The sequence below is a fragment of the Leptopilina heterotoma genome, unplaced genomic scaffold (genome assembly GCF_015476425.1).
Source record: "Leptopilina heterotoma isolate Lh14 unplaced genomic scaffold, ASM1547642v1 Lhet_100, whole genome shotgun sequence".
Classification (NCBI taxonomy): domain Eukaryota; kingdom Metazoa; phylum Arthropoda; class Insecta; order Hymenoptera; family Figitidae; genus Leptopilina; species Leptopilina heterotoma.
Window position 1 is genome coordinate 2,021,179 of NW_025110814.1, and position 25,313 is coordinate 2,046,491.

The following is a 25,313-nucleotide window of genomic DNA, read 5'->3' on the forward strand; positions in this document are numbered from 1 at the left end:
TCGAGAATAAAAGAGACCACCACCCTCCTGTCAATAAATGTATCTCTATAATATATACATTTTTTTCCCCATTTAAAAAGAAAAAAAATGTCATCTTTTTGGCTTCTTGAAGAATTCATCATTAAGTAAACTACCTACACACATTAACATATTTAATATTGTAAACTTTGCAGTTAAAGCCGTCAAGATTAGATTATCGTTTAAACCGTTTCTCCCTCTCTTTTTCCTTCTTCTTTAGTTTTGCGGCCTTTCAAAACCGAAACTTCTCAAGACACATTTAGTTTAGTGTCGGTACAGTGAGCAGGCAGTTGTACGCGCACTATAATTTTACTTGTAATTTTTTTTTAATTTAATGTACTTTTGTTTTTTTCTCCCCCGGATTCTTTCCAATGAAAACGAAATTTAATTTTGTGCAAAAATAATTATTTTTACGCGAGTGAAGAAGGAAACAAGGCAAATAGAAAAAAGGATAACCTCGTGTCAATGGATTAAAATAATATTAAAAAAAAATTGTCGAAAATTTTTTTTTTTGAATTTATTTATTCATACTTTTAAAAAATGCGTTTCGACGATCACTTCTTTTCCATGCTTGGTGAGTTGATTTTTTTCAAATTCTTTCTCGCATACTCTTTGAAATTATTTACTTATTATTAAATCTTAAATATCTTAATGCTCTAGGGAGTAAAATAGCTTATTTTTTTAACAGTTATTATAAATTAATACTCTAGGTAATAAAGTAGCTCATTTTTTAAAAGTTATTATAAATTAATACTCTAGAGAATAAAGTACACGGAGAAAAAGGAATTGTTAAATCTACTAGCTGATTGTTAATATAGAACTAGGAAATCTGATTTGTTGTTGCAACAATTTTTTTTGTTCTCCAAACAAATTAATTGCTATCACAACAATTTTGATTTGTTAGGAGAACCAAAAAACTGTTTCAACAACAAATCAGATTTGCTAGTTCTACATATATTAACAATCCGTTAGTAGATTTAACAATTCCTTTTTCTCCGTGTAGCTTTTTTTAACAGTTATTTAAAATTAATACCCTAAGGAATAAAATAGCTTATTTTTTAACAAGTATTTCCAATCATTACACTATGGAATAAAACGCACCTATTTCTTAATAAGTATTTTTAATTAATACACAAGGGAATAAAATATCTGATTTTTTAATAATTATTTCCAATTATTATTTCTTCATATTAATATTACTTATATTATTAATTTTTCATTATTTTTATTATTTGCATTTTTTTTATTTATCATTTTTGCAATTTACTTTTTTAAAATTTTTTACACCTTTTATTTACCTTTATTTATTTGTTTATTTAAAGCTGTGAATGGCTGTGAATGGCTTTTAACATTTTTTATGCTATAAAAATAAAAATTTATAATTTTTTCAATTTTTAAAATCTATTTTCTATTTTTAATTTGGAGTCATCATTAATTAAGACTGATCAATTAAGAAAAAAATAATAAAATAATTGTACAATACAATAATGTAATAATTTACAATAAAAATTGTAAAAAGAAAAAATAAAGAAAGAAATAATTTTTTTTGTTTTTTGCTAAATAAAATATAAGTCAATTTTTTTTTTTGCTATTATTGTTCTTTGTTTTTGTTATTACTATTACATAATTTATTATTATTATTGTTATTAAAGTTTATTAATATTTATTATGTAAGTTTCATGAAATTTCCATTCATTTAATGATACGAAAAGTTAATTAAATTGTGAACCCTGATAAAGTTAATTAATGTGTATAATAATTTAAAAAGAAGAATTAAAATGACCAATATAATTATTAAAAATACTTGCAACAATAAATAATTTTAAAATTTTAAAAAGGCAAAAAATGAAAAATAATTTCAATAATAAATAAATAATTAATAACCTAATAAAAATGCAATTAAAAATTATTTATTTATCAAAATAAGAAATAAGAAAGTAAATAAAAAAATGTTTAATAAAATTTTTTCCAGGAATATTTATTTTCCATATTGTACAGTTTGATAAAAAAAATTAGGTAAATGGAAAAATAAAATATATAAAAAAATGTTTAAATTTAACAAACTATAAATTTTAAATTAAAAATAAAGTAAAATAAGAAAAAAAAATTTTTGTTAGTTAGCAAGTGAAAAATAAGAAAATGCAAAGTTTGTCAATAAAAAAATTGAATAATGCGAATAAATAAATTAACAATTAAATAATAGTAAATTCACTGAGAAAACTGGAGTATTGGACTAAACATCTGGAGGGACAAATCGTTGATATTTGAGAGTTAGCTATTGGATAACAATCTAAATGTTAAAATACACCATTGACAGATATTCGTGCCATTTCTTCAACAGAGGGACAAATTAACCATCTTGAGAAATCCCTTCCTTATCCGGCGCGAAATGAATAAATATGGCAACCTAACCCCTAAATTAAATACATAAAATGTCAGAAAAATAATTTCGCGCGCATCAGATCGTACACATTTTCTGCGCAACTTTTAACCCTCAGATATAATGGGAGAGAATATACAAGTAGATTTCCATTATCAATTCAAAATTTATTTTAGAAGGACTATTTAACTCTCTTCACAAGCAAAGGAAACATACACTTTTTGAACCTCTGAATTTGACTCTCCAGTTTTCTCAGTGTATTAAATTATTAATAACAAAGAGGAGAGTAATAAAGTAGAAAATAATGAATAAAAACTAGTAAATAATAAATTAATAACGAAGAGTAAAACAATAATATAGACAATAATAAATAAATACCAGTAAATATTATATTATTAACAGCAAATAGTACCTAAATTAATAATATAAAAATAATAAATAAGCATAAATCATAATATAATAAATAGTAATAAATAAAAATAAAATAATAAATTCCTAATAGTTAATAATAAATTGAGAAAAACAATAATAGACGAACTAAAAAATAAAATTTATAAACAAAAATTAATTAAAATCATTTTAAAAATGCATTCTTGCAAAATTATTTGTTCTCTACATACAATAAAAGAGTAAAAATAAAGAAAATTCAGAATCATAGAAAAGATTGTAAATATCTTTTGTTCTTTGCAATAAAATATATATAATTCAAGTTCGAAAAGAACAAAAAAAATCGGTAACGAAGGAAAAATTCAAAATTTAAAAATAAAAAAAAACTTATTCTATAAATAATAAATATATACCTATATACAAACATATTATGTTTTCTCAAATTACAAAGAAGGTTAGGTAATAAAAAACAAACAATTTTTTTTATCACTCATCAAGTACAATCAGATGTAAATTTACATTCAATTGAAGCGAAAGAAAAAAATGTCATACTTTACGTTTGAAGAAAAAAAAACAAAAATTCCTGAAAAATATTTTTGTGAAATAACATAATGTATTTACAAGTTTATGTAAATTTGATAGACATTGTTTATTTGGTATCATTTTCATTTTTTGTGGGTAAATCGTTTTGGTTCTATTTAAAAACAGCAAACAAAAAATTTTATTTATTTTTTTTTTAATTTTGCATAAAGCAAATTCTTTAAAGAGTTATATTTTGTCTAAGAGACAAATTTTTTCCGTGTTTAGAATTTATTTTCTAAAAGAAAAAAAAATTTTTATTTTAAATTTAAATTTTCAAAATGATTATTCTGGTTCAATTAAAAAAAACTATTATTATATAAGTAAATTTTTATTTTGTTTTATTCAACAAATTTTATTTTCAATTCTTTAAATAAAAGCAACTGCGTACCACAATAGTTAATTATTATAATTATTATATTAAAAATATTATTTGTTAACCCTCTGCTGATGCTAACTTATCCCCACTCTATTGCCAAAGAACGTAACTCCCAAAGTCCCCACCAGGCGTCCAGAATGACGATTTTTGACGATAACGGTCGTTAGCATCAGCCATCAGCAGAGAGTTAATATTATATTATATTTTTATAATTTTTACTAAATTATTTTTTTACTTTTATTGTTAATATTATAATTATACTATTTTGTACTATTTTCAGTTTCTGTACTATTTTTTTCTGTAAATAAAAATTTTCAAGTTCAAATAAATATTCGTAAGACAATAGATGCAAGAAATCATTTACTTGCATCAAATAATTTTTTTTTTCACTGTATACTATAATTATACTAATTAAAATTATAAATTATATAATTATAATTAATAATAATTTCAAATCAATCAATATAATGATAAAATAATTAACTAATGTTAATTATCACAAAAATGTATTTGTTCCTAATTTTTTAGAAGATTCCCCATTTTTTTTTTTTTTTTTTTTTTTTTTTTTTTTTGATGACGTTCATTTAAGAAAAATGATTAATTATTACAAATCGATAATTGATTTTGATGGAATGGGAATAACGATAATAGATGTTAATGAGAAATTAGTAAAAATTAATCAGCATTGTGGTATTTCATGTATACTTTTACAGAATGACGAAAAACAATTACTATTTACAGGCGTAAATATGTAAATGAAAATAAAAAAAAAATTTCATAACTCGCTATAACATAACAAATAGAAATGATTTTATATATACACACATATTATAATATTTGCATATAGTGAATGTTTTGTTACTGATTGATACGATAAAGGTCGTAATCGACGTAAATCTCGCCATTATCATATAATTATCAATAAATCATCGTTACATAAAAATATTTCATCTCCCTCTCAATTTTTTTGAAATAGATACTTTAATATTTAACTAAACTATTTATTAACCCAGTCGCGCCGTGAGAAAAAGTCTCACGCAACACTACTCGACCTATAGGGCGCTCTTAGAGTCCAAGTGAGACACTAAAAAAGGCGCGACTGCTGACGGGTTAAATATGTAATATTTATTCAAATATTTAACTAAATATTTAATTTTTTTACTATTTTAATTATTTTTATTTTTTTACTTTTTTATTTTTCCCTTTTTATTTACAATATAGATCTCGGACTGAATTTAGAAATAAAAAAATAGTATCAAAAGTGTTACTGCCGTCCAATGTAAGAAGACACATAAGCGCCAATGCGTAGCTTAGGTGTTTATTCTTATGTTTACACTATACAAATTTCGACCTAAGCGACAATGGCGCTTATGTGTCTTTTTACATTGGACGGCAGTGTAATGAAATATAAAATTTAAATTATTCTCACAATAATATTTTTTAACTGGAAAAAATTTATTTGATAAAATGGTAGTAGAATTTCTCCACTTGAGAACGCCAAGGTCACCACCAGGTGGCAGGAAAAATTCCAAGAAAGAACTCAAACTGCCATCTAGCGGTGACCTTGGCGTTCGCAGGTGGAAAACAGCGTCTCCATATTCAGTCTCAAAATGTTCGTCAATATTCGTAATTCTATAATTATTTATATAATCAAATTTAGAGAATTTGTCAATTAATATAAACGAATTTCAATTTTTAATTTACTTTCCTCCTCGATATTTTTATACCCTTCAATTTTTTTAGAGTCCTAGAATTAATAACACTTTGTTATAAATAATTATTTATTTAAAAATTAAAAATTTTTATTTATCTAATTAAGGCAAACTATTAACTAACTAATGTTAACTTTTTATTATCAATTAATTAATGCAATTATTGATCAAGTCTGTAAACAAAATTTATTACAAAGTGAGAGACAAAGGAGGGGAGAAAGTTACGTAAAAAATATCAATTAAAAAAAATTACAAAATGTAGTGCAATTTAATTACCATTTCCCTAATGAAAAGCGAACAAAGGTGGTTTATATAACAGTAGAGAAATTTTGTTGTTATAAAGTATTATTGGAATATTGAATTGGCGACGCCAATGTTTAATAAAAAATCTGATTCACAACACATAAGGAATATAAAACCAGATAGAGCACGAGACATGACACACACACATACACAATGATTTTAGTCTTTTTTTTGTCTATATAAATATTTAAATTTTTTTCTCTATTACACTGTAGAAACAAAGTCTTCCTTTAAGCCCGAAATTTGTCTTTGTTCAAGATGTAAACGGAAGTAGCCATGTTGGCTGAATGTCAGTAATGATTAGAAGTTTAAAAAGAATACTCCCCTATTGATACAAGTAAGGTGTTAAATGAACTGAAATTCAACTGTAAGTTAGTAAGAAGACTGACATTTAGCTAAATTTTAGTCTTCTTATTAGCTTACAGTTGAATTTCCGTCCATTTATCACCTTACTTGTATCAATAGGGGAGTATTCTTTTTAAACTTCTAATCATTACTGACATTCAGCCAACATGGTCTACTTCCGTTTACACCTTTCATATTCTTGAATTTTATTAAAATAAATATATGTCACATTTAATTTCTTATTACAAACAACAATTATTAAAACTATCAGTCAAAATTTCTCTCTTTAAGGTATATAATTAAATGCTAATGCACATATATATTAGGTGAAATTAAGATTATAAAATGTTTATAAACTTATTTATAATCGAATGAAAATATTAACATACTAATAAAACTAAACTTTCTGTCACATATTTTTATGACTTGTTAGAAAACTAGAGAAGTAAAAACTGATAAAAGTTACGGAAGTAAGAGACTTCGTATACAAAAATGTTAAAAGAAAGAATCTTTCAAATGTGAATATATATATTTACTGTAAACAATCTATATCCTCTAAGATTCACCAATTATAAATATAATTTATGCACTTATATATTATTAATAAAACACGAGTCAAAAGTAAACCGACAAACCGGCGACGCGACGCGCTATTCAGACTTTTCACGTTTGCAAATTGCGTCCCTTATGATGTCACAATCAACTGTTTCAGCCTCGCCAGACTTACAGTCAGCTGTAGGCGTACCTTATCGCAAGTTAATTTCATCTAACTTTTTATTAATACCATTGGATCTGAAATTAAGTCCGGTGTACTACAAATAAATTACAAAATGAGTTTTATTTTAGTAAGAGTACAACTAACTTTAATTTTCAGTTAGTTTTTATGATTAAATATAGTTGTTTACTTAAGATAAGTCAAAAATTAAAACTAGCCACCATTAAATTTAAGACTTTGTTTATACTGTGCAATTCGCGAAATTAAGAATCGACAAAACCTCAAATTTTTTCTTTTTCAGATACCTTTCTTTGGAGCGTGTTGTAAAATAGAAAATAGAAAAATAATATTAAATATGAAAACAATATTAAAAATAGAAGAGGAAAAAAAAGAATTTAGGTAAATAAAAATCAGTTTCTATTATCTGATTTTTTTTACAATAATTAACAATATTTATCGATAAATTTAAAAACCACCCGGAAAAAAAATACTTATATAAGATAATTAAAATTTCAAAAAAGGAAGAAACCCATAAAAATGCAAATAAACGAATAACACAAGAGTTTAAAATTTGAATCAAAGATTCAAACGAAAATCGAATCATCGACCGACATATATTCGAAGCGTTTGGGATTAATTAGTAAAACGTGCATCTGATTTCCTGTCTCCAGGCGAGACTTAAATAGGAATATATTGACTGGAAAAAATCGTTTCTTTCACGGAGGTCAATGTAGACAGGAAAAAAGTGATTTTTCTTATTAAAAAAATAAAATAAGAAAAAAACAAAAGAAAAATACGAGCACAGCTATATAATAATTAATTTAGAATTATAATGCAAAATAGAAAACTAAAACTATAATATTCACTGGAAATTTTTTTTTTATTTTTAATTCACTTTAATTAAAATTAGCATAAAGTTATCATATAGTTAAAAATTAATGTAATGAATAATTAATTAATAAATGAGCAATTTATAACTAAATAAATTATTTAGATTATTTAAAAAAAGAAATAAATTATTTAAATCATTTTTATCTTTTATTATTAATTTTTAGATGTAAATATTGGATACGTGTAATTTTATTCCCTAGGGGTAAAAGAAACTACTTTATTCCTTAGAGCATTAAAATTTTATAAGTCCAGTGTTAAAAAATGCTATTTTACTTCCTGCTATTTTTACTAAGAAAATTTAATAAACCTGTTGTTAAAAATGCTACTTTACTCCCGAGAGTATTAACTCTAGTGTTAAAAAATATCATTTTAATCCCTATAGAGTAAATAAATTTAAAAATTCTATAGTTAAAAACGCTATTTTAGTCCTAAGAGATAATTAATTTAAATTACTTATGTTAACTAATATAAATTAACTATTAATTACATTAATTGATATAAATTAGTCACTAATTAATAAAAATTAAGCATTAATAAATTAATAATTTAATTAATAGTTCAATATTTACTATAAAACACAATAATTAATTTTAAAAAAATACCAAGAGCAAAAAAAAAATGTATTTGAATTATTAATTAATATTTAATAAAAAACAAATTACTTAAAATTAAGTAGAATTTATAATTTCATGACTTTCTTCACGCATTACCTAAAAATGAAGTAAATATATCTAAATATGAAAAATAATATTTCACTATTCCATCTTTGATGAAAAATTTTAATTTAATTGATGCGTGGACATGAAGAAATTTAATAAACGACATAAATTGTGGACATAAAATGTGAAATTCCATAAATTCTTCGCAACTTAGAATGTTGATATATTACTAATAATAAGAAAAAAAGGAAGTAAGAAAAAAAAGCATTCTTAAAATGAATTATAAATTTTTTTCTTTCCTCTTTTTCTACTTTAATGAATTGCACGTGCCAAAAGTAACACCTTTACAAGATTTACAAAATTTTCCAAGAAAATATGCATACATTGACATTGTAACAATTATATGTTAAGTCATAAAAATCTTCAAAAGGAAAAAAAAAAGAATTCATACAATAAATTGATAATCACGTTTGTTATTTATTAAAAACTTGACACAATGTTATAATTTTCTATTTGATATTTAATATTCATACGCGATTATTTCTTTTTTTGTTCAAGTGCAAACATTATTTATTCACTTGTTGGAATTGTTAATATTTTCTATATTTATAAGAGAATTTTTTTAACTTTTTTTTTTAATGCAAAATATTATGTATTATTAATATTAATTATTATCAAGTATTATTGCTATTATTAAGTAATAAATGTTATTAATATTAGTTAATATTAATTACTATTAATAAATTAGTATATAATTAATTAATAATAATTAATAAATTAATATTTAATTATATTATATATTATTAAGGGCATTTGAACCTTGATGACGTCACACATGCTTTGCACAAAGTGTAACGTCATCAAGGTTCAAATGCCCTTAATCATCAATATCCAATTAGTATTGTTATTTTTTCTTTACATACTTTTTGAACACCCTTTATATTTTTAATATTTAAACTATTTTCTTAATTATTATCAATAAAAAATATTTTTAATAAACAATCTTTTTAAACTAAAAACAAATTTAAAAAAGTATTATTTACTTCAAATTACGATAGTGAAATATTTTTAAATATTCGAAATTCTTTAGTAATTAGTTGATTGCCTTTTTATTAATACATAGTTACAACTAATTAACTTATTTATATAAGTAAATTATTTCTTTTTAAATAAACAATTATTATTCGATTTATAAACAAAATCTCTTTCGAATATTTAAAGTATTCTCTTAATATTTTAACTTTAAAAATTTTTTTTTTAAATTTCAATCAATAAGAATTTATAATTTAAATAAATCTATACACAGAGTGTTCAAAAAGTATGTAAAGAAAAATTACAATATATAAAAAACTAAAAATTCGTTTTATTTAAAATAAATAAAAAGTCTAGTTGGCACTGAGTCAAATATATCTTTTTTGGGTGTAGATATTATAAATAAACTACGTGTAAATTAGTTATAAATAAATAAGTAATTATAAATATAATAAATAATTATATAATTATATACAAAAAAGGCAAAAATTTCAATTAAAAAAAAATGGGCGTTTCTTTTAAATGGCTTTTATGGAAAAACCGCAGGTGCATTAATTGTCACTAAGTGCCAAATATTCTGACACAAAGAAAATAATAAAAATTAACATTCAAGTTATATTTTCTTTTCTTTTTTTTAATTTTACCGAACACACAGTGACACATATATAAATTTTCTTCATTGCCAATTAATTCTGCATTTAGTGTATAAACATGGAGTAACCACGCGAATGTTGTAAATAGAAAATCTATAACAAAGCTTCAAGTGACTCAGTTTTTGTGATAAAAATCACAAATATATATGTATATATATTTATAAGAATACTTGTCTTCCCGCTACCGTACACAATGAGACTCGAAACTGATTCATATGCCTATCGTATTGTCAATGGTGCTTTCCTCCTTTTTATTTATTTTTATTATTTCATACTTCTATCAATAAAAACGCGTGAGAAACGAAGTTTTTTTTAATTTTTAAGCCCGTTTACATTGTAATAAAAAAATAAATAAAAATTATTTAAAATCTTCACCGAATTATGAATATAATTAAGAATTAACAAATAAATAATAAATAACAATTATTATTATTATTATTATTTAAATAAATAACCTGCATTTTTTTAATTACTTTAGAATTTTGTTATTTTTTCAGTATTTTTGATAAAATTCGCTGCCATTTCCCTGAATTTTTTTGACTTCTATCAACCCTGAGTGTACTATATTTAAGAAATTTTTTTTTATTTTCTTTTTGTGCTATTGACCAGATAAAAAAAATAATGCCCGCTAAGAGAACGAAATCTTCCGTTTTTCTTTCATTACAATATTGACTCTAGAATATCGATATGTATTTAGTTTTATCTCCCCCGAGAAAATGAAATTCTATTAAGGATTTTCAGTCAATCTAAGATAAGATAATCGCAGCAAAATATTTTATAAAGGACTTTAAAGAACATTTTTCATCGTTTTCCATATTTTCAAATATAACCATAAAAAGAAGATATAAAGAAAGAAACGTTTCAATTTTCTATAAAAAAATAATTTTTTTAATTATACCCAGGCGGAAAAGTCGGACGAATGTCGGAATTTACAACCGGCTGGGATCCGCGCCCGTACAGACCGCAAGTACCGACGGTCTGTACCGAATCGGATCTGAAAAAGCAACCGGCGCGGTACAGATTATGCTCCGACTGTCGGAACCGTCTTCCCACTATTGTCAGTACTGGCTCGGTACTGGATTTCTTCCGCCGGCGGATCTTATTCTTCTGCGGCGTCGGAAGAATGACGGATATGTTAAGTCTGTACTGGCTCGGTGCTGGGCCGGATCCGACTGCGGATGTCGTCATTTATTGTCACATTATAAATCACATTATAAATTTATTTTTAATAAATGTGTCATAACTAAATAATTATTACAATAATTAATTGCATTATTTTAGAGAATAATGATTAATTAATAAATGAATTTAATCAAAATATTAAGTAATTATTTATTGAGACTTTTTTCAAAATTAAACAATTAAAAAAATTTGTTGTGCACTTATACTTTATAATTATTATAAATAAATTTATACTATTAATATTATTTTATTATTATTGAGATATTATTAATTAATATTGAGAATTAATAATAAATTATTAATATTAATAAATATTAATAAATATTAATATTCATGTTAATAATTTATTATTAATTCTCAATAATATTAATGTTAATTAATAATATCTTAATAATAATAAATTTATTATTATTGTGATATTAATTAAAATTATTAATATTATTATGTTCAATATTATTATATTGAGATACAATTATTTAATATATTATATAATAATAAAAATATAGCTGTAGCATTGACGCGTAGTTATTGGACAAGTTTTATTTCAGCTTGTGACACTTGAGAGTATTTAAGATTTGAGAGTCCCATGCGAGCGTAGCATAGTGGTTAGCGTGCGAGATTTCGGTGCGTAAATATTCGGTTAGGCGTAGGTTCGTACCTCCAAGCGTTAGGATTTTTCAAATGTGTATGTAATAAAAAATTGCGTTTAAATGTATAAAAAATTTAAAAAATGTGTAAAGTGAACTGTCAATGAATTGTCATCAGTAATATCTTTTGCAATTAATTATTATTTTTTTATTGATATTTGTTGAAATTATCATTTGGATCCGATCCGGTTGTCAGTCGGTAGAATGCCAGCGCTCGGCTGGCTATTAAATGAAAAATCCGCGGTCGGTAGAGTGCCAGGTCCCAGCCGGTTGAATTATACACGGAACGGCTTCTCCCGGCCGGTCAGCGGGCGGTAGAATGCCAGTTCCGAGCCGGTTGCCAGCGCGCTCCTGGCCTAGTCACTATTCGGTAGAATGCCCGTTCACATTCGGTTGGCAGGCGGTTCCGAGCCAGTACAGTTACACCGGCGTCAGTACGGGCTAGGATCCGCGCCGGTTGGAAATTTCCGCCTGGGATATAAAAATATTTAGGGTAGGGTGGGGCATTACTATTCCTGTTTAGATTTTTGAGTCTAAAAAATGTATTAAAAAAAATTTTAAAAATGCTTAGGACCGTTTGAAAACTTGACTTCTTATAGCTACAATTTTTCCATGTCGAAAAAAACGAGGGGCGAAACTATTCCAGCAGCTATTAATGATATAATACTAAATAAAAATATAAAAATTAATTTGTTAATTGGAGGAGTTTTTCTCTTCCAATTTCTTACCATTCGAACCTAAAAACAAGTACACACAAGCACACAAAAAAATACACTGTTTCGAAGTTTTCGCTGTTATCAGTGGGCGAATAGTTTCGCGCCAACTGCATATTTTTTGAAAAAACACTTGTAAAATTTTTGAACAATAGATTATCAAAAATCCATTATGATATTCGTGTTCAGCACTAAATTTGACTTTAGAAATAATTTTTCCGACCGTTTATCACTATTTACAATGGCAGAGGCAGACTAAATGAGTGAAAACAAGTAAGGGAGTATATCAAAATCACATTTGAGTACCTAACTCCTATGATTGATGGCGCCAGAAGATCAATTGTGGCGTACAATGTTCATTTCACATGACAAGTATACAGTGTAAAAGAAACTTCAATCGGATGAATAGTTTTCTCTCCAGGACTATATGGAATAGTTTCGCCCCGGGAATAGTAATACCCCACCCTACCCTAATAATAATAATAATAATAGTAAATATTTTTTTGTTAATAATAATCTTCTAATATTATTAGAATAAATATTATAATAAAAAATACTAAAATAACATAATCATCCATTATATTATAAATTAAAATAATAAACATTTTTCTTTAGTCAACTTTTCTTTATATTCAAACAAGGAAAAAAAATCCTACACATTGCAAAACTGAAATTTAAATTTTTCTACAAAAATTAGCGTATTGCTTTATAGTGTTATTATATTATTGATTCTGCGATGATGCGAGTGTAAAAAAGAAACCTCGAAATGTCGTTTACTTGTTTGATGATGTGTCTAGAAGAATTTTATATATACGTATAGAAGCTGAGAACTGGATTCTTATACATGACTTGCTAAATACTTTAAAAAAAATTTTTTTTTATTTTTGCTTCATCTTTCGCATTTTTTTTCCTTCTTTATTTTTTTGCATGTGTAAGATTGCGAATTTAATGAGGATCCAGTCCTCAAAAAAACTGTGACGTCAATCAGGATCATTATTAGAAAGTTTTTTAAAGGATATATGTATATAATACGTTAGGATCTCTCAAAAATTTCTATCTCGAAATGTCAGTCGTTTATTTTCTTTCGTTAGATTTATTTTTGAAACATAAATCTCCCTTGACATTTTAAAATTTGCAAATCAAGTCGCGCTTTTTATTTTGTTTTCTAATCTAGCGTTCAATTATATTAATCATTTATTATTATGAGTATTACTATACTATTACTACTATTATTAATACTACTGACATTACTCATACTATTCTATACTAGTAGTATTACTACTACTATTCCAATCATTACTAATAATACTACTATTCCTATTACTACTACCCAATGGGAAATGCCAGTGTAGTGCCGATGTTCACCACTGGCTTAGTACTCAGACGATTGTTCGGCGTAGTCTAGCCGAGCCTCGACAATTAGTGCTGGCGCAGTACAGAATTTTTGTTTCGCCAAAGCTTGGACAAGCCACGGCGGCAAGTGCTGGCTGAGTATAGAAAAATTGTTCACAACGCTCTTTGCCAACATTGCTTTTTTGACATAAACTTGAAAAAAATTATAAAAAAAGTTTATGAATGTTTATAAATATAAATTTATTGAAAAAAATTAATATTTTACTTTTCAGTTGTTCATTTTTTATTCTTATTAAATTTAATAATAACAATTTAACACAATTGTCTAATTTTGTAAATAATAAATTATTTAAACAAATTAAAATTATAAACAAAATTTAAACTTTAATCTCAATAATAATTTGGTTCCTATTAAAATACTATTATACTTCTTACTATGAATAAAAAATTATTAAAAAATTACCACGTAATTTAAGAATTACGTAAAATGTTAAATGCAATAAGTAAAGTAATTTAATTTAATTTTTAAAAATTTAGTTTAATTTATTTTATTTCAATTTATTATTTCTAACGTATCCCTATTTTTTTCTCATCTTTGACTCAATAATTGTATGTCTGAATGATACTGAGATATTAAAATTTTATTGCACACACGTGTCGTTAGCATAGTGGTAAGAGCGTTAGTCTGTTAGTCCGTAGGTCGTAGGTTCGATTCCCCTAGTCAGCAATTTTGTTTATTTTCATAGGTTTGCGATATTTCTAGATTCCAATCGTTAGGTACTAAAATATGAAAACCTAATGCACACTTACTGTAATTGTTTATTATTTAATTTTTAAATGTTATAAACAATTTTTTTCTACTTCATTTACTATATCCATATTGTTAGTCTCCATCTTTAATACAATTTCTTTAAGAAGAGAAATATTTTATGAATAATAACTATTTATTAATATTATTTACCATTTTGTTGTTAAATTATTTATAATTATGAATTTACGACTAATTAATAGCAATACGGCATTTCCCAATGGGAAATGCCAGTGTAGTGCCGATGTTCACCACTGGCTTAGTACTCAGACGATTGTTCGGCGTAGTCTAGCCGAGCCTCGACAATTAGTGCTGGCGCAGTACAGAATTTTTGTTTCGCCAAAGCTTGGACAAGCCACGGCGGCAAGTGCTGGCTGAGTATAGAAAAATTGTTCACAACGCTCTTTGCCAACATTGCTTTTTTGACATAAACTTGAAAAAAATTATAAAAAAAGTTTATGAATGTTTATAAATATAAATTTATTGAAAAAAATTAATATTTTACTTTTCAGTTGTTCATTTTTTATTCTTATTAAATTTAATAATAACAATTTAACACAATTGTCTAATTTTGTAAATAATAAATTATTTAAACAAATTAAAATTATAAACAAAATTTAAACTTTAATCTCAATAATAATTTGGTTCCTATTAAAATACTATTATACTTCTTACTATGAATAAAAAATTATTAAAAAATTACCACGTAATTTAAGAATTACGTAAAATGTTAAATGCAATAAGTAAAGTAATTTAATTTAATTTTTAAAAATTTAGTTTAATTTATTTTATTTCAATTTATTATTTCTAACGTATCCCTATTTTTTTCTCATCTTTGACTCAATAATTGTATGTCTGAATGATACTGAGATATTAAAATTTTATTGCACACACGTGTCGTTAGCATAGTGGTAAGAGCGTTAGTCTGTTAGTCCGTAGGTCGTAGGTTCGATTCCCCTAGTCAGCAATTTTGTTTATTTTCATAGGTTTGCGATATTTCTAGATTCCAATCGTTAGGTACTAAAATATGAAAACCTAATGCACACTTACTGTAATTGTTTATTATTTAATTTTTAAATGTTATAAACAATTTTTTTCTACTTCATTTACTATATCCATATTGTTAGTCTCCATCTTTAATACAATTTCTTTAAGAAGAGAAATATTTTATGAATAATAACTATTTATTAATATTATTTACCATTTTGTTGTTAAATTATTTATAATTATGAATTTACGACTAATTAATAGCAATACGGCATTTCCCAATGGGAAATGCCAGTGTAGTGCCGATGTTCACCACTGGCTTAGTACTCAGACGATTGTTCGGCGTAGTCTAGCCGAGCCTCGACAATTAGTGCTGGCGCAGTACAGAATTTTTGTTTCGCCAAAGCTTGGACAAGCCACGGCGGCAAGTGCTGGCTGAGTATAGAAAAATTGTTCACAACGCTCTTTGCCAACATTGCTTTTTTGACATAAACTTGAAAAAAATTATAAAAAAAGTTTAGGAATGTTTATAAATATAAATTTATTGAAAAAATTAATATTTTACTTTTCAGTTGTTCATTTTTTATTTTTATTAAATTTAATAATAACAATTTAACACAATTGTCTAATTTTGTAAATAATAAATTATTTAAACAAATTAAAATTATAAACAAAATTTAAACTTTAATCTCAATAATAATTTGGTTCCTATTAAAATACTATTATACTTCTTACTATGAATAAAAAATGATTAAAAAATTATCACTTGTAAAATGTTAAATTCAATAAGTAAAGTTATTTAATTCTATTATTAAAAATTTAGTTTAATTTATTTTAATTCAATTTATTACTTCTAACGTATCCCTATTTTTTTCTCATCTTTGACTCAATAATTGTATGTCTGAATGATACTGAGATATTAATACTTTTCTGTACACACGTGTCGTTAGCATAGTGGTTAGAGCGTTAGTCTGTTAGTCCGTAGGTCGTAGGTTCAATTCCCCTCGTCAGCAATTTTGTTTATTTTCATAGGTTTGCGATATTTCTAGATTCTAATCGTTAGGTACTAAAATATGAAAATCTAATGCACACTTACTGTAATTGTTTATTATTTAATTTTTAAATGTTATAAACAATTTTTTTCTACTTCATTTACTATATCCATTGTTAGTCTCCATCTTTAATACAATTTCTTTAAGAAGAGAAATATTTTATGAATAATAACTATTTATTAATATTATTTACCATTTTGTTGTTAAATTATTTATAATTATGAATTTACGACTAATTAATAACAATACGGCATTTATTGCGGCATTATTCTCAGCCAGCACTGGTCCAGTGCTGCGCCAGCGCTGTCTGGCAGCACTGACAGACAGTACTTCGGCAGCGCCAGACGGCGTTATCATCCCAGTGCCATGCCAGTGCTGGCTCTCAGCCTTGCCGCCAGTGCTGCCAGTGCTGGCGCAGTACTACGCCAGTTGTAAATTTCCCATTGGGTAGTATTACTATTACTATTACTACTGGTATTACTATTATATACTATTCTTATTACTACTAATATTACAATTACTATTTCTATCACTACTCCTATTACTATTCCTATTACTATTTTAATACTACTATTCTTTTTATTATTATTTCTATTATTAAACTGTTTTTATTACTACTATTACTAGCATTACTATGACTATTATCAGTAGTAATATTATTAATCGAATAGCAAAATAATTCGCGATGTTGTAAGCAATCCAAATTTAAATCATTATTTAATTTATAATTCAGCGATTTATTTTTTAAGAAATCATCGTTTTGCCATTTTTAGTCCATAGCAACGAAGGTTAAAACCGATAAGATAAGATTAGAAAAAAATTTATAATTAAAACTTGTAAAAAAAAAAATTGCAAAAATAAAAAAAAACTTTTAAAACGTGTGTTCAAAAAATTGTCTCCCCTCATTTTAAATTTTCACTCCATTAAAAATTATTTTCCTAATTAATTTATCATTATAAAAAAATATTAATATTAACCCGATTAATAAAATTAAATATTTTATTTAGAAATTAATGTCCTTTTGTAATAAAATGAAAAAATAAATTTAACGATAGCAACTGTTTTATTATTGATGATAATAAAAAACCGCTGCCAAGTTGTATATTTTTTTTATAATTTTGGTGCTCATTTCATGAACACTTTACTTCCTCATGGAGATAAAAATAATAGAAATATATGAATAACTCTTTATAAATATGGTAAAAGTGATTGAATTTTGAGACAATCAATTTATTTTTAAATACCCTACAAGATAGTTACAATAATTTAATAGTTAAACAAAAATTTTCAAACAAAAAAGTTGTGAAAATGTCATTTTTCACAATTTTTGGTTTTTAAAATACCAATAATTTCGAAATTTATTATCAAATTAGGTTCAAAAATAGGTCAATCGAAGCGTTTTTTAATGCTCTACAAGTTGATAACGATAATTTTAAAATTACTTCTACGTTTTTTAACAAAATTTTCAAAAAAGTCTTATTTTCCAAAATTTTTGATTTTTAAAAGTTTAATAACTCCGGTTAATATGGACGAAAAATGTTGAATTAGGGCTCAAAAGATGCGTCTAAAAAAACTCTACAAAATTATGGAAAAACATTTATAGGTGTCGTAACATTTTTTTAAAGTTATGGCCAAAAAACGTTTTTTTGCAAAATTAAGAATAAAAAAAAATTTAGTTAAACTTTATTAATCTATTACAAAGTACTCTCACTTTATGTCCGCAGGTGAGATCTACAATTTAAAAAAAAATTCAACCCAGAAGCTCTTCATGATTTCGAGATATTTATGAAAATGTGATGTTTACACACAAACACACACATACGGAATGACATTTTTTAAAAATGTCATTTTTGAACTCCTGAGGTCAAATAACATAAAGATATGTCAAAAAATCGAACTCGAAAAATTTTGGTATTACAATACTTCCTCTATGAGGAAGTAATAAATAAAATAATATTAATATAATAATATTAATTATTATAATCTATATCAGCATGCAGCAAACACGTGATTTCCCCTAGAGTGAACGATTTTTTTTCACGTATGAATGCGTGTCTTTTTTAATCCTTTTTTCGTAAACCTCTTTCACTTTCCGAGACGGTTAAACGCATGTCCGTAAGAAGTAATTCAGGTTTCACGCTCAAAGTCTTTTTTTTTAATAAAGTAAACAAATTCATTAATATTCTTATACTTTTCCTGAACCCTTTTTATAGTTTAAATATAAAAAAATCGCTCCAAGGTGCAAAGTTTGAATATATTTTGCAAATCCAATTATTTTTTTTTTTGCAAGGGTAGTTAACATAACCTTTACGACCGAATAGTTTCATTTGGAAAAAATGTGATAAGATTATTGTAATATAATAGTAAAAAACAATAATAGTAATAATAAAAATAATAGTAATAGTAATAGTAATCTTAAAAATATTTATAATACTCAATAATAATAATAATTAAAAAATATCCAATAGTTATGAATAAAAAAATTAATTGTCAATTTAACTCCGCGATGTCCAATCAGAATGAATTTCTCGCCATGTGCCCGCATGTAAAAGGAAAGCATGGAAATTTCTCGAAAAAAAAGAAACCACCACATTTTCTAGAAAAACCGCAGTATACAAAAGACCAGAAAAAAACAAAGTAAAAAAATATTTAATTAAAAATAGTTACACCAAATTTACTTTCAAAAAGCGAAGAAGACACACATATTCTTCGACTCTTCGGTACTCTCTATACTTCTCCAATTCTCTTTCTCAAGTCACAAGCTCATTTCCCCCACCTCGAAACAACAAGAGATACTTGGTGTCAGCTTGGTGTGTGCTGCTTTCCGCGCGGGCAAAACATATTCGAGTTTTACAGCTGTTTCCCAGTCGTCACCAGACCGTCGTTGAGGTCTGGTATGCAAACCACAACGACAAAAAAAAAAAAAGAAAAAAAATTTTTTCCCTTTTTTTCTTACAAAAATGGTGTTCATTTCTTTACGCTTAAAACACAGGACTCACACCTGATTTTTGTGTAGTGTCCAAAAAGATAAAAAAATATAAAATAAAACCAAAAAAGAAAAATGTGCCTTTCACACACAAGTGTTGTTCCCACGCTTTTAAAATTTACCAGTGCCACATTCTTTTATAGTAAATAAAATAAAATAAAAAAAGAGAGAAATTCTCCAATTTAAAAATCCTCCACATAGATGTCGCGCTTGTTGTCACGTTTCAACCCCCGCGACACCCCACCTCTTCTCTCTCTAAACACGGACTACTAACCAGTAAAATATATTGCCAGTTAAAAATCGTCTAACTGAAATGTTACTCCTAAGTTGTTGATAGATAGATAGATAGTTCTCGTCTTAAAAGTTATTTTTGCTTGGTAACGTGAATCCCGCATGACGCGTGAAGGGTATGCGAATAACTATTTTGTGTGGTCCGCAAAACGTTTTTGTGTCAGTGAACCGCTCGAAAAAGTTTCCATCCTCGTCTATTATCCCAGTGGATAACGGGGATTCAAATTTCAAATTACCACCGTAACATTGGGAAACGAAAAAGTTGACATGGGACTCGCAGGTATCGTATTTTTTTATTTTCCTTTTTTTCAAATCTAACATTTTTTTAAGGCAAGTTCCATTTGCTAGGGACAAAAATTAATCACTACTGATAAACATAAGCACTACTAGTAAATTAATTACTGGTAGCAAATATAATTACTATATAGGATTAAGGTTAATTACTACTAGTAAAAGAAACTACTACGAGTAAGATTAATCACTGCTAGTAAGGTTAATCATTACTTGTAACCTAATTGCTGCTAGAAACCTAATTACTACAAGTAAATTTAATCACTACGAGTAAGCTTTATCACTACAAGTAACTTAATCATTACTAGTAACTTAGTTACTACTAATAACCTAGTTGCTACGAGTGTAGTCAATTACTACTAGAAACCTAATCACTACAAGTAAATTTAATCACTACGAGCAAGGTTTATCACTACAAGTAATTTTATTACTACAAATAAAGTTAATCACTACTAGTAATTTAGTTACTACTAGTAACCTAATTGAGTGAGTTTAATTACTACTAGAAACCAAATTACTACAAGTAAATTTAATCACTACGAGCAAGGTTTATCACTACAAGTGATTTATATCTACTAGTAACTTATTTGCTACTAGTAACTTAGTTACTAATACTAACTTAGTTACTACTAGTAACCTAATTCCTAAAAGTGAAGTTAATTATTACACGGAAAAAAATAATTCGGAAATAGTTCCTGAATTCGTTCCGAAATTGAGGATATGAGCAAAAGTCGGTAATTATTATAGAGCTGTTATTTGGAAGATATGTCGAACTTTCAAAATAGATATTCAGGAATTATATGGTAAGAACTCGGTATTTATGTGATAGTTTTTACGAAATGTAGCGGCTGAGTATTTCAGATAGTCTGGACGGTAGAACTTCCGATGAGTTCGGGAAAAATTCAGAGGGTCGCTTCATATATGAAGAAGCTCTTATAAGGGCTACAGAATAGTTCCGGAACAATTCCGTAGCAAAGAAAATAAAAAAAAGAAGTTGTGTATACGCGTATATACTTGATCGACATTCGTCAAGCAACGCGAACTGTGATTGGTTGAGGAGGATACACACACATACACTGTAAAAAAAAAACGTCTTGGTTTAAGACGTTTACGTGGTCACTTCTAAGACGTTTATAAGCGTCTTATTTGCCTTCTAAAATGCATGTATTTGGAGGTTATGTTTTTCATTTAAGACGCTCAAATAAGACGCTTATTTACATAAGACGTTTATAAACGTCTAAACGTCTTATTTTGAGACGCCATTTTTTGCAGTGATACATACATACATAATACACTTATAGCTACCTACATGTATTCTAACGCACACATAATTTATACACAAATAAACGCAAATACACGACGCATTGAATCGCACGCTGGTTGTAGGGACCTGGGAAGTCTCTTATATACTAGATTTTACTTTTATTCAGCGCTTGTGAGAAACGGGGTCGGCACATCTTTTCTTTCGATGAAGTTCGGGAATTATTATAAAATTCAAACTGGAGTTCTCCTTGTTTAGACGCTTGTAAATACTATTTTAGAAGAAATATAATTTCTACTACAAAATTTCGATAATATTATAGACCAGTCCTGTATTTCTCCAGGAATTTATTTGCAATGCTGATTTTGAAAGTCTCACAAAAACCGTTTCGTAATTAGTTCGGAACGATTCAGATATACTTACATTGAATTTCTAAAAATTTCTGGAACTTTGCACAAATCCTTAATTATGGAACAAATTCAGGAATTCTTACAGAATTTATTTTTTCCGTGTACTAGAAACTTAATTACAAGTAAATTTAATCACTACTAGTAAAAATAATTACTACGAGTAAGAATATTCACTACCAGTAACTTAATTACAACAAATGAAGTCGATTACTTCAAGAAACTTATTACGAGTAAAAATTACTACTAGTGAATCTAACTATTACGAGTAATGTCAATTGATACTAATAAACACAATTGATGTAATTTAAAACAATAATTAAAACTACCATTGATATAAAAAAGACAATTCATTGAAACTACAATCGATAAAAAAATTACTTAACCGAAAACTAACATTGACAGAAACCACCTATACTTCACTACCATTATCAAAATTAAATATATAAAATGAATCATCCAAAGAAATTACCGCAAACAATAAGTAAATTTCCAATTATAGAACCACCTAAAAAAAATATTTAAAAAAAAACCAATAATTGCAATTACCATAATTGTAAACATTAACTACTGAATATACTATTTACATAAACTACATAGATAGAAGCTACTTATGAAAGAAACTACGATCAGTAAAATTTACAATGAATATAGACTAAAATTTATAAAAATTACTAATGACTTAAATAATTATTGGTATAAACTACCATTTTTTAAAGATACAATGGATAGAAACTATTATTTTTCAAAAATTCCATTGACAAAAACTACTATTCTTTAAACTACAAGTTTTTAAAGCTACAATGAATAGAAACTATTATTTTTAAAAACTACCATTAATAGAAATTACTATTTTTAAAAACTATCATAGATAGAAAATAATTATTATAGAAACTACTATTCGTAACTACTATTAATAAAAACTGACATAAATTGAAAGGACAATTTATAAGAACTACCATTATTAGGAAATTCTATTGATATATACTACCATGGATAATTACTACTGTTTATAAAAACTACCAATGATGTAAACAATTATTAGTAATGACTATACTATTGATAAGAACTATTATTAGTAAAAACTTCTAAAGATTGTAACCACTATTTGTAAAAACTACCACTGATAAAAACCGATACTTTAAAAAACTACCCCTGATAGTAAAATTATAAAAAGTACTATATTAGTAAAAACCACTTTAGATAAGTACCTTAAAACTACCATTTATAGTAACCACTATTAATGAATATTACCTCTGATAAGAGCAACTTTTGAAAGATACTATACTACTAGATAGAAACCACTATTCATAAAAACTACCTCTAATAGGAATAGGGTCATTTGGGGTAAATGTAAACAAGGGGTAAATGTAAACAGTAGATGTTTCAGCTAAATTTACAAATTAAAAAATAAGTACGACGTCAATATTTTTACCTCAGCTCACCTACAAGATGTTCTGAGTATTGCCAATATTTTATTTTGACAATTGGCAATGCCATAGTGTAAGTTATTTTTTAATGCAAAAAAGAAATGTAAATGTAAGCAGTCAGTTTTAGGCGATTCAGGTGCATCAATATTTTTTTGTATTTCATCAAATTTTTCTAGGGAACTCTAGTAACAAGTTCATGCAAAAGAAATCCGTCCGTTTTACCTTTTAACAAAAAAAACTAATGTTTTTCGTGAAAAATAGATATTCCGTTTACATTTACCCCAACTGACCCTAAATAGGTAAAACTACCTATAGGAATCCCTATTAATAAAATCTAAAATAAAAAAAAACGAAAATACAATTTAAAACTACGTCTAAAAAACCAATTAAAAATACCACTAGACAAAAATTATCATCAAATTCTTCACCGAGACTATAATTTAAATTAACGAACAATTGAACTAAAAACTGATTTTTCATTTGCGAATGTCAACAGAAACAGTAAAAATAGTACGGAATAATAATGATGGAAAAATAATCATTAAGAATGATAATGTGGTTTAAAAAAAGATACTTCACACATTTATCTTTTAAAGAATCGTAATAATAAATATTGTCAATTCAATGACTTTTTATTGTTAGAGAAAAAGAAATTTTTTCCAACATTAAATTTCATTGCTATTATAACTATGCTCTCTTTTTATTTTAATAAAAAAAGAAGGGGGGAGGAAAAAATATCGAATCTTTACGATTGAAAATTTACTATAAACATATGAGCAAAAACAGACACAATAAAAATTAAAATGCAATTGAAATGTTTTGTATAATATACAGAGAAAAGAAATTTTAAAACATAAAAATATAAATGAATTTTAATGTATCTGAATGAGTCATTTACAGAATTCAGAAATTTTTTTCTTCTTAATCTTAATGGAAAAATATATTTTATACTTCTTTCTTAAAGAATTCCGATTATAACAAATTTAAAAAAAAGTTTATTATCGAATATAATTCCGTAAAATTAATTATTTACATAATAGAAAATTCTGTTAATTTTATATACTAATTATTTTCTTATAATAATAATAAATGTAAAATTACAATAACATTAAAAAACTGTTTTGGCAGAAAACAAATTTTATTTAATTCAACATTGAATTGGATCTTTTTCTTCGTTATCAATTCAAAAATTCCTTTTAAAACCCAAGATAAAAATTTTATGAATAAAAAATCTAATATTCTAAACTGCACAGAAAAGATTTTTGCAAATTTAAAAATGAAACTTTTTCGCTGTTTATTCGTTATCTGAAGATCAACATATAGTGATTGATCAACAATATTTGCTATCAAAGACATGAAAGGTTGATAACTGATTATATCACTTGAAAAGAAACCAAGAATTCAATCATTACAACGTTTCAACATGCACTTGCCCAATAAATCCAATCATTCTTCTTGATTACGTTCACATTTTTTTATTACAAAATAATTTTACCTATTTTCCCCAAAATAGATTTTTCATTAAAAAGCAGAAAAAAATAAATAAAAATAAATAGAAAAAAAGACAAAACAATACAGAGCGAAAAACAAAACAAAAATTAAAAATAACTGGACTCTTTAAAATGTAAATCAAAATTAAATTGCTAAAAGAGCCGATGCAATAATGATAAAACTTAAGCACTTGGTACATTATTGCATGTAGTAATAATAATTGATAATAAAAATTAATTACAAAATTTAAAGATGTGAAAAATTAAGTATCAAATTAACAGGATATAAAAAGATGAAATATTTTTAATGAGAATCAAAAAAGAAAAACGTTACAAAATGATATAATCATGAGTGAGAAATA

At 25.7% G+C, this 25,313-nt stretch overlaps 1 protein-coding gene across 2 annotated transcripts in view; it reads left to right on the top strand.

Annotated features, from left to right (window-relative positions):
* The first annotated feature begins 264 nt into the window (after positions 1–264).
* The window catches only part of LOC122499132 (hepatocyte nuclear factor 4-gamma), a 118,019-nt gene continuing 92,970 nt past the window's right edge, over positions 265–25,313 (top strand). Inside the window, exon 1 of one of the 2 annotated variants that reach the window (XM_043607255.1) lies at positions 265–592. In XM_043607255.1, the coding sequence (XP_043463190.1) occupies positions 559–592 (34 nt within the window). In that variant the 5' untranslated portion in view covers positions 265–558. Of the gene's footprint in view, positions 593–19,277; positions 20,353–25,313 lie in introns of those variants that run through there. The other variant, XM_043607263.1, reaches the window with a different exon arrangement.